The sequence below is a fragment of the Antennarius striatus genome, chromosome 3 (assembly GCF_040054535.1).
Source record: "Antennarius striatus isolate MH-2024 chromosome 3, ASM4005453v1, whole genome shotgun sequence".
NCBI lineage: Eukaryota > Metazoa > Chordata > Actinopteri > Lophiiformes > Antennariidae > Antennarius > Antennarius striatus.
In genome coordinates, this window is record NC_090778.1 from 25,451,299 (window position 1) to 25,466,637 (window position 15,339).

The 15,339-nt window shown below is 42.4% G+C and overlaps 1 protein-coding gene across 2 annotated transcripts in view; it reads right to left on the reverse strand.

Annotated features, from left to right (window-relative positions):
* The window catches only part of trpm3 (transient receptor potential cation channel, subfamily M, member 3), a 93,226-nt gene that overhangs the window by 29,751 nt on the left and 48,136 nt on the right, over positions 1-15,339 (reverse strand). For both annotated transcript variants that reach the window (XM_068310205.1, XM_068310204.1), the window contains exons 7-8: positions 7,205-7,379; positions 6,676-6,799 (exon numbers count right to left, since the gene is read on the reverse strand). In XM_068310205.1, coding sequence (XP_068166306.1) covers positions 6,676-6,799; positions 7,205-7,379 — 299 coding nt within the window. The remainder of the gene's footprint in view (positions 1-6,675; positions 6,800-7,204; positions 7,380-15,339) is intronic.

A 15,339-nucleotide genomic window follows, 5' to 3' on the forward strand; every position in this document is an offset into this window, starting at 1 on the left:
TGTAAAGCAATTTTTTTCTTTCTTTTGCTGGAAAGTCTTTGACACTGAGCCCAGTTTAGTGGGGGTTTTTTCTTCCCGTGTCGTTTGACACGTCATACAGCTGCATTTTTCATAACGGGAGTGAGATGAACTAATGGTGTGATGGATGGAAGCCAAACTCCACTGAGTGGCAACTCTGAAAAATGGCTTTACTCTTGATTTTTTTTTTGGTCAAATATACCGGGCACATAAAGTGAAATGTGTGCTGGCACACATGCTGGTATGTGTGCATGTGTGAAGGGCACCTTGTGGGAGCGTGTTCTGAATTCCTGACGAGCTATTTCTCTAATCCTCCCATCCATTTCCTCCCACCTCCCTCTCCTCCCTGAAGCCCATCTCCCTTCCCATCCTCCCCCCCCCCTCTAAATGGCTTCATTTTCAGGGAGCTCCGGGAATGTGTGAGCTTTGCTGCTGCTGTTTCTGCTGCTCTCCCTTGAGGCGATGCTGCAATGTTGTAAGCTCAGCCTCCTCCATCTCTCTCTCTCTCTCTCTCTCTCTCTCTCTCTCTCTCTCTCTCTCTCTCTCTCTCTCTCTCTCTCTCTCTCTCTCTAATTTTCTTTTCACACAATTGTAAATGCACAAAAGTAATTCAATTCACATTGATGATTTACAGGAACTGTTACATTGGCTCATTCATCAATCGTTCACCACATCCTGATGACATGTTGACTCCTCCCTCAGAGGGAAATGAGGGATGATACCTCATGTAATGCCTCAGACCTGCGCCAGGCATCGCTAATTGAATCACTAATAAGGGAAGGACACGTGCACCTCTGAGTGTGTGTGTGTGTGTGTGTGTGTGTGTGTGTGTGTGTGCCTGTGTGTGTGCAACGCTCACTATAGGCAGTTTTTTTTTTCTTCCCCTAGGTGAAAAGGGACAACCATGGAATGTGAAGGCATTGATTGAGACTTCCATGAAGCGGGGGGGACCTGTGAGTCTGGTGCTGTGTGTAATATAATGTGTCCTGACATGTGTGAGTCCGTGCAGGTTGTGTATGTAACACATGCAAGGGCTTTAAAATTGTCCCATTTATAGGCCTTGCAAAGATGACAAAGATGAATGTAAATTTGCGAAGATCGTTCCATTAGGATGCAGAGTCATGTTTGAACCCCACTTCTGCCAAGTTGTGTGTGAACAGGAGGTGCGGCTGTTGTTAAAATGTGTTGTGAACAATTGTGTGTACCGCATTTCAATTCAAGGTAAGAATAGGAGTAAAGTCTGAAGCTTGTTTCGTAGCTGGGACTCATAAATAAACAACATGGAATGCTGCTCCCTTCTGTTTGTTAAAGAGGACCACCCCAATGGTGAATTGATATAGTGTCCAATGGTGGGAAAGCGTAGGCTGTGATAGATGGAGAAGCATGCATATACAGTAATGCAAAATCACCATAATCATGCACACAAACACACACACACACACAAAAATGTAGATTGCAGAAAAGTTGTGTGACTTAAAGGAGAAAAAAATATGTTACTGCACAAAAAGTCAATTCCAAACGTTCAGTTTGTTCCATAGAAGTTCGACACGGGTCTTTAAAGTAAGTCCAGTATCCAGGCAGAGCCCCGAGTATTCACACAATAAAAATTAACAAACCATTTAAGGAACCATCTGTTACACACACACACACACACACACACACGATGGGTTGATTCAAAGTGTGTGTATGCAAAAGCCTTCGAACAGGATCAACAACATGAGAGAAGGCAAACATCTAGAATTTCTAGGAACTGTGAACGCCTAATTTCCAGCGATCGTTGCAGCGACTTCCTGCTCAGGCCTGGTGTTCCTCATACCCCATAGTCATCGTTATCAACAGAACGGAGACGCTCGCGCAGCTCTTTGGCTGCCTTAAGGAGTAAAGATTGATGCAAGCGTGCCGGAGGAGGAAAGATGATTACTGAAGATGTTCTCCATTGTTTCTGTTCTCCTCTCTCCCTCCAGGCCTCCCCATCGGTACCTCCACTCCTTCTTCTTCCACGCATCATCTTTTCTGCTCCCCTACCCACAGCCACTAATCTTACAACAAGCCCTTCCTCGCCCCCCCAACTTTGCCCATTACCTCTCTATCTCTTCCTCCATCATCCCTTCCTCCAATCACACCCACAAGGTGACCCTGTGGCGAGGCACCACCGGTTATCACCTACAAGAAAGAGTCGAGTAACGCAAGGTTGCTAATTCAATCTCTATGATGCCATAGAGTCACGAGCGACTGCAAAAGCTCTACAGATGCCATCTACCCCATCGGGCTGGAGAGGAGCACCTGAGTTTTTACGGTCTGTCTTCCTTTCATTTCACTCATTCAGTGGATTGATTGGTGTTAGCCATCGGTGTTCTTTCCTGTCAGTGTTTTGACCTCTCTGCCTCCACGCTGACAGATGTCACCTCAGACTCGTGTCTGTCGCATTCCATCCGTCCTCCGACAAGAAAAAGGATGTGATGAAGAAGCCCAGAACGATAAGGAGAGGGATCCGAGCGGTGGAGAAGACTCCGAGGATAGATGGCAGGAAGAGGAAGCATGTGTAAAGCAAGGGAAAACAGACGGAGGGAGGCTTAGCACTGACAAATTGAAGACGGGGAATGAGATGTTAAAGGGGGGGGGGGGTGAAATCCATCCCAGTGTGAATGGGCTCTGTTGGATCCCTGCATCTTCAACCACATGCAGGATCAAAAGGCCGCTCTTCACGCTGCAGTGAGCCGGACTGATTGGGAAACATTCATCTTCATTAAACAGGAAAAAGACCCTGCTGCTGCTACATGTGTGTGCAAGTACATACAGGAAACACACACACACACACACACACACACAAGCATGTTCAGCCTGCTGTACGTATTAACAATGGCAGCAGCTCCAGTCTGACGGCACTAATGGTTTCATTTGTATGAATATGAACATTAAATATTAAAGAGTGTCTCCAGTACTTTCTGATGTTTACCATAAACCAAATGTCTTCAGGATGACTGTAAAAAGAGAAGACAGAGGGACATAACTTTATCTGAACAACTGTGGATGACGTTTCGACGTATTTGTTCTTCATTTTCACTTCTCCTCTTCACACAAACCTCTCTTCTTGTTTAATTCTCTCCCAACCTCCCTCCATCTGTCCCTCACAACCACTTTAATATGGTCCATTTAATACACTCTTTTGCCCGCATCCTCTTCCTCCCACTTCATCTCAGTCTGCCTTGTCGGGGGAGGCGGAGGGAAATTGCGTGTTGGTGGTTCCTCCTTAATATTTAATCCGAATTAAACATATAAGGACGATTCTGCTCTCAATTATTCATGCCATTGCTGGAAGATACCGAGGACAGTCATCTCGCAGAGAGGAGGAAGATCATGAAGGAGGCAGTTAGTCTAAGATTGAAATATCAAGCAATTTTAGCAAAACAGAGATATGTGACAACAGGCCATAATAATATTTAACAGCAGTGGTTTCTTGTAGCTGGCGGTCTTTTGTTTGACATTCCGATAAAGTTTCTCCATCTTTGAGCAGAAGAGATGAAAGAGTAAAGATAAGCGTTTCATATCTAGGAGATAATTACCCTTATCATCCAGACAAAATCCTGCAAATGTGGAATATGCTTTCTGTGAGTATTCCCCTTCACTGCACTTACATAACACCTCATCTATATACTTCACATCTCTAAAAATAGCTTAATTGGTGAACCGCACAATTATTTTTCCTCCTTTCTCTTTGGAATTTAATAATCTATCTTGCATCAAAATCTTTTTTTGATTTTTTTTTTTTTTTTACAGTGGGAAATGAGCCAGCGCTCTTAAATTAGACCAAACCATAACACAAAGCGCAGACTTGGGTTTTGCAGCTCTGCAGAGAGTGTCTCCGTTGTGTTATTTTACCACCTAACTAATTCCACAGCAGTATTTTAATAATGAATTTCTTAACTGGACATCTTGAAAGGTTTATGAGATTTATTCCTCTTGATAACACAAAGATAAAAACAAAAGGGTGCAAATGTTCACAAATTAAGGACCGCAGGCTTATCTTGACATAAAGCATAAGCAGTCCTTAGAATGATAAACAAAGCAGAATCAACGAGGGAATAACGGAAGCACAAAATGTCTACATGAATAATCCAACAAGCTGAAATTAGGAAACGGCACGGCACAGCCTTTCTTTAGTCTACCTCCTCTTCATGTGCCCTCTGAAACAAACACACACACACACACACACACACACACACACACACACACACACACACACACCCTCTCTCCCAGCCAGCCACATTATCACTCTACGGCTTTCCTGCTGCAGAGCCATAAAAATTAAAGCATGGGCGTATTGGCACGCAGACAAACACACTGTCATCTTGGTCTCCTCAGACACACACACACACACACACAAACACACACACTTCCTCCTTTTAGACTGCCGCACTAAACCAACATTTGCTGCCATCTTTGAGTCAGTAAACACGATGGTTACACGACCCCGCTCCTGACCTGGCTGCTTTTTTTTATTTTTTTATTTTTTTTCTGGTTGTCACATAAAAAAAAGCAACACAGATTTCTGTAATTGCAAAAGGATTGTGGTAAAAAAAAATACTATAGTATAATCTGTACGGTTGGTATTAGCTGCAGCATCTCAACGTCTCAGGCAATGGAGATACTTAAATATTATTACAGAATAAGCGCTGGTGCATTAACTTATCATATGCTGATGGAATATATGAAAGTAACTCATTTGGGTTGTGGAGCCCATCACATATAAATAACCATTCACTCTCATATTAAAGCTTATGGTCAATTTAGAGTCACCAAACCATATTTTCTTTTTCAGACACGGGGAGAACATGTAAAATGATGCACCACCATGTTTTTACAGTAGCTAGAATGGAAAACCCAAACCCTTTTGAGGACACAGTGGTTTTCCTACATGTGTGCAAACGGAGTGTGAAGCGAGCCTCACCGTGAGATACCACTAAATGATGGTCCTTTTACACGATTTTGTACAAGGATGTTGAACAAACAAAGACTAAACTCCTCACACAGGCCTCTCTAATGAGATCAGCTAACTACACTTCTTGTTCCGTGCTTATTTAGGGCCTTCGGCTGAGTCATGACTGCAGCGTTTCAGGCTTTGCATGGAAAACGGGCGCTCTTTAGCTCATTCTCACCCCCCCCCCCGCCATCTCCCCCTGGAGTTACACCCTTTCAGTCTCTCACACACACACACTCCAATCCATGGCTGATTGTGGAGCGCAATTAGGAGGGAACCCCTGCGAAGCCTAACAGCCTGATAAATAACAGATGTTCAGAGTGAAGAAAGGTGAGATTTCTATCTTTCGCTCGTTCCACCAAACACGATCAACTTTGACTTTTTTTTGGGGGGGGGGGGTCCTCTCAGGGTGGTGCATGGGCACTCACGTTTGGAGAACATGCTGTTCATTGAAGACTTTCTGAATAGAATGAGAACTTCTATTGAGTACATCATCAGAGGGTGTGCAATCAAAGTTTTATACAATTGATAAATGTTTAATGGCCATTGTTAAGGTTATAAGCCACAGATTTATTTTCACATTCATACATACTACATGAAGAACAGCACACTGAAATGAATACCAACCCCCACTGTTAGATCTACCTGCCCCTGCACTCTGCTTCGTGTGATTGTGAATGCCGTACGCATCAATTAGACGAGGGACGGAGTGGGTATTTTCTTCTCCTGGTAGGAAACGGATGATCAAAAAAAAACAAAAACATAATTAACCTATGACATGCTGAAATGTTATTATGAGGATGAACCAGCATTGGAGAGCTCCTATTATTGGACCAAAGTACACTTTCAGGTCTGAATGTGCATGTAGCAGCAGCAACAGTTTTGTAAATTCTCAGTTAGCATGTGATTATCAGGCCTCTACAGCCGCTCCTTCTGAATGATTCACATCCTATTGTTCTGCTCTGGTGTATTGTGCACATCAGTGAGCTACTGGAACCCCACCGAGGATGCAGTCAATCCACTTTCACACTGAACATCCATGAGCGAAGATGGGCTGCCTGAAAACTATGTGCACTCGACTGTGTTTGTCTTTGCGTGTGCATGTAACGAAACAACCGTCGTAATAACTGAAACACAGATGATCCCAGAAACAGGAAAGTCATATGTTTAATACTGAATCACGTCAAAGTTCAGTACTAGTACTCCAAAAATAACTGAGAAGACACACCGCATGTGTGAGCAGCAATCATTTCGATATATTGCATTTATAAAAAATAAAAAAATAAAAAATCTGCCTGTCTCGCTATGAAGATGACTCCTGATACTGCAGAGGTGGGGGTCGGCTGATGCGTCCCCACCCCTTTGATTGTGGCATAAAACTGGAGGCTTTGTTACATTTCAAAGGTTGTGTCTTTCTAACATTGTAGTTACACCTGGGAAAACGTTGAGACCGAGGTGTCAGCGGGTTAGTCCGTCAGTATAACGGACGAAGGATGACAACGAATCCTGTAGAGAAAGGCTTTAATAAAGATATTTATACATGTTGAGCGTGGAGCTGGTGGGATGTGATGATGTGTGGCTGCACATGCTGAGAGACGATGATGATGGTGATGATGATGATGACAGCAGACGTGAGGAGAAGATGGATATCGCTTAGATCTTACATCATTCACACTTACCAGCTCCTTCTTCTTCATGCACTCCATAAGAATGATGAACAAATGTTGGGCCTGTGTGCGGCTGTAGGTGAACGTCTTCTGGATGGTCACCAACAACTGGTCTCTTAGAGACTCGTTAATTATTCTGTAGAGACAACAGAGAAAACGAAATGACCTCCAGGAAGGAAGGAAGGAAGAAGAAGATCTCCTAAGGAAACATTTTTGGATTAGTTTGTCAGTAACTTAAACCAAAAGATGACTGTCGCTCTCTTTCTCCAAGATCTGGTGAGATGACTGTGAGCTAGCCTTAAACTGTGACCGGATATACACAAAGCCATAAAGACAATTCTGAATTTTAAATTTAAGACTCACTGGGAATATAACCTAAAATATTTACAGGGTTTTATTAAAGTAAAGCATCAGCACATTTTGGAAAAGCCCTTGCATCACTAGAAATTCCCACAGAGTAACGGATTTTCCACACTGGATAAAACTGGTATTAAAAGAGTTTGCCCTTGGATTACAGCATAATGAGTGAGTGAACGCTTACCCTCCCTCCTCAGAGTATTTGTGTCCAAAGGCCAAAATGTCTGACGCCCTTCCGCTACCATCGCACACCACCACAGGGACCGGAGGCGTGTCCCTGAGGTACTCCAGCACTATGGAGATGACATTAGGGCCCCCTTCCACAATGAGAGCCACCACAGGCACTCCCTGACCAATACCTGTTGAGGAAATCAGAAGGGAGTGGAAAACAAAGGGGACAGAGATTGAAAACAGCAATGAACAAATATGAGATAAGAGATAAGAAATAACAAAAGTGAAAAAAGGAAGAGGAATGTCAGGATAGACAAAGCAAAATCCTAATTTGTAAGCAGCGAAATGCAAATGTGACGCCGGTGAAATCGCCTCTATTATAAAGACACTGTATGCATTCTAATGAAGACGGGGTTTTATGTTCTGTTCCTGCACCATCCGTGGACCTGCCGTGTGAGAGAGCACTTCATACATAAACCCCAGACTGTTCCACAAAAAACAAAAAAAAAAGACTCCCCGCTTCATAATCACAAGCTATTTAGGACAATTACTCATAATTATCAGAAGGGATTTTTGGCGCATGGCATGACTATGTACGGAAGAAGGTACTGCAGATAAGAGAGGGGTTTCCTGCGTATTTCTGGTTTCCTTTCCACACTCCATTTCTCATTACACCCATGAATATCATCCTTAAGACACCACAGACCCTGTAAAAACCCCAGAGTCCCCTTCCTATCCTACATTCGTTCCCCTCTTAGTGGTCTGAGAGTAATCCATTCCTTAAAACCCTTCTTGCCTCATCCTTCCTGTCCCCTGTCTCAGACTCCCTGTCTTCCTCCTTGTCTTTTTTTATCACCAACCACTCCATTCTCACCCTCTACCTCCGATTGGTGCGTTTTCCACCAGGTGTTTCCACCCCTTCTAATTCAAAAACTGTGTAACTGTCGGATCTTCTCCCCCCCCCACCTCCCGCCCCGCACCCTCGTCCTGCTCTGCATAATTCATGGAGTAGAAAGCGCCGTCTGTCTCCCGAGCACGCAGCCAGACGAGCACATACAGATAAGTGCTTACATACTGTACGCACAGACACACAAACACGAGCACACGCATGAGCGTGCACATCCAGAAGCATCCCCACCACCATTACGCCGTGCCTCACACAGCCTCATGTGGCCTCGCAAACAGGGACAGTTACATAAGGAGAGTATTTTCGGGGCCTCGTCGACTTCAAAGAGGTAAAACGTCACTGTGCCAAATCACATCACACGACCAAACATCACCAGAGCTGACTGAGACACAGAGGCAGTCTGATGACCTGCATATGAATCCTTTCCTTTCGCTGGATGCTGATGGAATTGATTTTTTATTTTTTTTATTGCATTACCTACATGCGTGCACTTACACATTTGCGTGCACGCTTGCGGTTGCGCCTGAATCCGGCATTGATATTGATGACTAGTGAGCTTTGGAGGCAACGCGGCGCTATCTAAAGCAGATTATTGTCCGAGTGGAACCCACTGAGGAGCAAATGAAAAGGTGGGAAAGCGCAGCTGTGTCATAACTAATTGGTAGAATAAAACACCCGCCTGGCACAAATGCACAAGACAAATAGAGGCTTAACTTAACTATGCCTACTCCAAAAGAGCAGTCACATTTTAGGACGCCTTTTGACCTTCCATTGACAGTCAGATTTTCTAATTATCTACAGCTTGAACTGCAGTTTTTCCTCTGGAAACTGAAACTTATTAAATATGAATGAGGAAGTCCAACATGTCAGCTCGTTCATTCTAATGAAAGCTGCCATCCCAGCCCACATGCCAAAAAAAGTTTCTCTTGTTTCTCACTGTGGCTGCCAACAAACACTCAAAATAATATTTTGGCGCCAGATTTGTTGTCTTTACATTTTATTGTATCTGAAGGTTCTTATTTGTAATTCCTCTGCGTGGGATGCTTGGGAAATGTTGGGGTTTTTTTAGCAGTTATGTACCAAAAGCTTTTATGGATGTGCAGACGTAACCTGACCTGAATTCAGAACCGGGGCGGCCCATGAAAGGCGCGGTCACAGTGATGTTTTGTGGAAGCATTGAGTGGGAACCAGTCTGCTTCAACTGAAACTGCAATTTTCACAGTTTTTCAACTCAATCCTGTGATGGTTTTCAGACAGCTTCCTTTGAATTACTGTATCTATGGGGTGGATTTCAACGACCTGCGCTATGGTTTTCCCACCATATAAAACACATAGAGCAAGCACGAGTGATCACTTTCAAAAGAAATCTCTGTGGTTGTAGACGACAGGTAAACGCACTCCTGGTGAGATAACCTGTTACTGATTATTTTGGGCAGATGGGAAAAAAAACGTTTACTCCTTCGCTGTTTCTGAATGTTTGTTAATGAAGAGGGTTCTGCTCTCCGTTAATGGTCTAATAAATAGCTTTAATTAAACCATTAATTAAATCTCATTTCGGCTGACCTCTCCCCTCGCTCATGTCGACCTGCAGCGCACCTGAGCAGGTTTAAGATCCCTTTGGGGACAGGTACAACCGGGTATCCCTGATTTTTCTAAATATCTCCAAGGTTTAATTGCTGTTGTTTTGTCTCCATCTGTTTTTGCTCTGTAAAAATTCAGTTTTATTTTTCCGCTTATATATTTTTTTTTTCATGTTATTGAATAATTGTGAGTTCCAGGTGAAAACGTTCAAAGCGGCGCCACAACCAGTGCCGCCAGAACTCTAAGAGCTTCCTGACCTTGAAATTTGATTTGCCCATCCAAGGAGTAGTTTGTTTACCAGCTCAATGTGTAAAGGTGGGAGAAAAGGCACAAACAGGTGTGTGTGTGTGTGTGTGTGTGTGTGTGTGTGTGTGTGTGTGTGTGTGTGTGTGTGTTTGACTATTTTAATGGATACAAATGTTTTACTTTGTAGTACGAGCAGCCGAATCAATCAATCTGCTGAATTTATGGACAAGAACAAACTAAATGTTTGGAACAAATATGTACATAAACTAATTTAATTAGAAACCATTTAGGCAGTAAATGCATTCAAATCAGAAAAATTAACTTTTAATGTGTTTAAAGCAAACAACACGTCCATATTTATTTATCATGGCACACTGAGATCTCTATTCAATTCTGCGCTGTTGCCCATCAGTTAAAAGAAATAGCAGAACTCCTCAGGTAGTTCTTATGGATCAAAGCCTGGAAAAAATATACCAATAATTAATATGTAAACTTAAACAATCACATATTGGTACATCCTGTGGAAATATGTCCTTTCTGCTCACTTTTCTTGACTAAATCCACGCACCATTCACACACTCCAACGCATCAAACAGCACAATTTCCTGTCCTCGTACTTCATATATAGTTTAACCCCGAGCCGATACCTCTTCTCTCAGGAGGGAAACTACCCAGAATAAGTGTGAAAAAGCAGAGGTAGAAAAAAACGTAGAGAGATGGTCTTTGAGACAACTGTCTATATTTATCCAGCCTCGGAAACGAGGAAGAACGAGGGATAGAAGGAATTGCACGGGGGGGGGGTGGTGAAGATGAGCGTATAAGCGAGAGACACACATTATGTGCTTTAACGGTCCCAGTTAAGGATCTGGCAGTGACTCATTCTGTGTATGTTTCTCGTAAGTGTTGGCATGTCCTTGTGTTCATCAAATTAGAATCGGCATGACTGTGGGAGGTGGGATACAGTATGCGTGTTGGTGTCTTCACACCTTGAACAAAAACGCTTGTAGACACAAAGGATGGGAACAACGAACGCCGACAGGAAACGTCGCCTCTACGACGGCGACGCGACACGACAGGCCACGGGTCAAAAGGTCAGGAGCCACGGTGCGACTTTGTGTAAGTTGTGAGTGATTTCCAACACAATCGTGTGTCTTTGATAAAGACTAACATGTTGTTGGGACTTTTTTTTTGCTTCGGCCACCGACCACAAATCAGCTGTGATGCCACTACCTTTGAAGGGTATCTGATTGCATGATCAAAATTAAATAACGTGATTAAAATTATTGAAACTCAAATTGGCTCACTACATATTAATTTGTCTAAACGGCAAGTGATTTTCTTGATATTCTGGTTCACACACAAACATCACCCGATCTTTATGGCGGTGAAATGAGAGATGCAAAAGAATTGGAAGTATGAAGAATATTTTCCCATCTTTTTTTTGGAAAATTTTGGATGTTAAATAAAAACCCAAAACCACATCTTAAGCTATTGAATCCGGTCCACCCAAGCAACCAAAGCTGGATTTTAACTGTTCGGCTCTGATGCCTGTGAGCCAGAAGCAACTTTTACAAAGGAAAAAAAATGTTGGAAAAAATTGTGATTCTTTTCTCACTGTCGAGTAAACAGCCTTCAGAACACACGCCCAGGCAAATGGGCTTGGAAACTTTTTACAACCACATAAATGGCAAATTTTAATAGGAAAATGAGATTAAGAAAACACATTACTGATGGGAAGTAAACATTCACAAAGTAATTAAAAAATATTAATCACAGTTATGCATCAGGTAATCAGTAATTTACTAACTTTTTATTTTTGGCACCCGGATTTGGACATTGTGCATAAGTCCGGTCTGCACTGCTTTCAAATGACCCTTAAAAGCAACAGCACTCATATCATCATATGTTTCATCTGATATTACATTGCCATGAGTCATAATATGAATAGTTTTAACCGTTAGCTAAAGGAACATTTACTGAAATAACACATTTACACATTAGGAATAATGATAAAAAATAATATTCAGACAGTTAAAAACATGTTCCTGATTTCCACCATTCACACACGCATTGAATAAGTGATTCTAGACTGTAATCCGTCTGAATGTGAGCATGAATGGCTGACGGTCCATCTATGTGTCAGCTGTGTGATGAACTGGCGTCTAGCCTGTCATCACCCAATGACATCAGTCTGCAGCTCCACCTGCAACCTTGGGAAGGATAAGCAACCATAGAAACTGAATGGATGTGTACATAACTCATCTACCTGCACATTTTTCACCTTGCCAGCACTCTGACTCTTCCAGGAGATATTTACCACAGGTCATACCACTGATAGGGCGCTCAAAATTCTTTACACAGCACATAACATGCTGTCATTTGTGTGCAGCTTCAACCTGGGACAATACCTGGAGGAAGTTCGACATTCAAGCGCATCCGCCACTGGCTCTTATCTCCGAACCACAGAGTTGAACTCTCTGGCAGTTGGTGTTTATCATTTTGGCATGTTTATTGTATTCATTCGTGCATAAATACACCCGACTGTCCCCACATTGTCTCTTTACACTTATTCTCATGTGCTCGCAAATATTTTATGTACTGATCAGCCCTAGTTCTGCCCTGATGATTTAACTGGCGATGAATGTACCAACCACCATGGGGACTGTTACTGGTGACCAGCCAGTTCAGGAAAAACGGCTATCCAAATAAGACAAAAACTACTGCTAGTTTTTCCACACAGTTTCAAGATTTACAACATAATATTTCTTTACTATTTTATTTTTTAGATATTTATTTTTGTATTTTTTTTTCTAAAAAAACAATTTAAAAAATAAAAGTAAATAAATAAGTAAATAAAAAATATTTACACCATAATATCTCTTAGCTATTTTTATTTTTAAATATTTGTTAGTGTATTTTTTTATTAAAAACAATTTAAAAAATAAAAATAAATAAACAAAAAATATTTACTCCATAATATCTCTCTGCTATTTGTGCTGTCCTGCACTGTGTCCCACTCAGCAGGGGATGACATTTATATGCCAGGTTCCCTCTGCAGTTAGATGTTAAAAAATAAAAGCAATCCAGTTGGTCACACACAGAGAAAGGGATAGGTTTGTGTGTGTGTGTTTGTGTGTGGTGGTGGTGGTGGTCGGGGTCCTTAGCAGTATCTATTATCATTAAGAGTTTGTTCGTGCACTTGAAAGAATAGTCCTACAGCGCTCTTGACTTCCCTTGTACCACGGTTTAGCCATAATCTCTTTTGTATGAGCTGCTCCATGATGGAGGTCACCGTGTCACAGCTAATCTGCAACGCAAGGCCTGATGCCTACTTGATTCAATTACCCCAGGTCGGCTACTTCATCTTTTACCTATGCTGTGATTAATGGAACCGCTGCTATAGGAGGTCAGTGAAGGTCACACACGACACGCGTGGTGGAAATGCATACATTCGATATTCAAAGAAATTATGCAGCTGTTTGAATATTCCAAATATGAAAACCATAATAAGGGCACACTCAAGGTGTCCCGATTTGTTCAGAAACTTTTATTCCTCTTCGGGTCGTGCATGTGCATCCTTCTGGAAAAAACAAATGGGTGAATAAGACGCAGGGACTTCTTATTTTTTGTGTTGTTCAATTTAAATGAGAGAAAATAAGAAAACATTCAAGGGTGAAGCCTACTTCATATGTATGTTCTCTTGCAGCCTTTTCATTATTTCATCCGGCTGTTTTCCATGAAGACACCTCAAGGTAATAACTCGTCTCACCGCCTGCACCCTCTTCAGATGCTTTACGCACCCTTCGCTCTGTAATTCTCTTCCCTCTCGACTCACCCTCGATCCCTTTTCTCTGTCTTCATTTTCTCACTCCTCTCCCTTCCTCATTAACTTGTCATCTCTCTGAGGCAGGTATAGGATTAAAATACATTATGGGCACTGCTGGGGGTATGTCAAAACTGCTGTGAAACGGTTCAGCAAACTGTGATGAATGGTTGGACCTTGACTGCTAACGTCAGGTGACGGGGATGAGAAATATGTGTGTATGATTGTGAACTGTGTTTTCATGATTCCTTGTGATTATCATCCTGTCATTCCAAAACTAAATAACCATCCATGCAATCCTGGCTCATGCATCTGCATCTCCGTCCACTCAAGTGTTAGCACATTAATAGCCTCACAACCCCTGTTTCCTGTCTTAAGATATTTATTTTGTTTACCACTGTCCAAAACTGTCCCTCAGATAGTCTTCTTCACTTTTCCCTAAAAAGGGTACAAAAGTACAGGAAGCAACTCGTTTGACAACACCAGGAATAGAGAAGGAGCCGAAGGAGAGATTGTGTGTGTGTGTGTGTATGGTAGGGGGTGGGTGTTGGGATGTTAAGGAACTGGCTCAAGTGTGAACTAATGATGAGTGTTGACTGGTGCTGACATAACTGGTGATGGAAACTCACTATCTGCAAAATGAAGACGAATATATTGAGACAACAGGAAATTAAAACGTAGGTAAGAAACAAGATCTGGTTGCGTGACAGAACCTATATGATATACTGAAATCACTCACTTGATGGTTGTTGTTTCAGTCTCAGGTGCCAATGGAGAGCACTGACTGCTTACCAACCCCAGAACGTGATTGATTGATTAACTACAGGGCACGGAAAAGCACCGATAACAACTTAAGTTATAGGTTCTAGAGTACTAGAGAGCAACATGTTGCTTGTCTGCTCATCAACCAGCTTGTTTAAGTATTTTTGTGACATGTATGGTAAGAACCATGCAGTCTTCTCTTTAGTGTCATCCTTAAAGTCCATCCATCCATTGAGATAAAAAGATCAAAATTATCTGAAGCAAAATATGAGCAAAACCAATAAGCTTTGAGGTGAACTACTGTCGTTTCTCCCAATAAAGCGTTCCAATCGGCACCCCCTCTGCCAGATGTAAATGAAATTCCCTCCAGCCGTTTCAGAGAGGTCACAGTGACCTCAAGCCTTGACTTCCAAAATCTAATCGCTTCATCCTTGAGCCCAAATGGGCGACCCAAATTTGAATAAATTCCATCCAAGAGCTCCTGCCCGACAGACGGACGAACCAAAAACAGTAACAGCTGTCACAGGTGTGGCAAAGACTGGAGTCAAACGCACAGCGTCCCTGTCAGTCACTTGGTGATCGCCGTTGTGTGGAAAATTGCAGTCAGACACAGTAGGATTATCTACAGGATGGCACAGACGTCACAAAATACCACAGGGGAGATTATGGATATCTAAGCACCACATTTCTATCGCCGTACGTTTACGTTTTATTTGTGTGACCGTGTGCTGGAAGAAATAAGAAACAAAAGGGCTCACAGTTATGTGTTGTCCATGTTCGGCCATTTAAACTAACGGCTTTACTCCTCTTTATTTTCTTTATCCTCCGT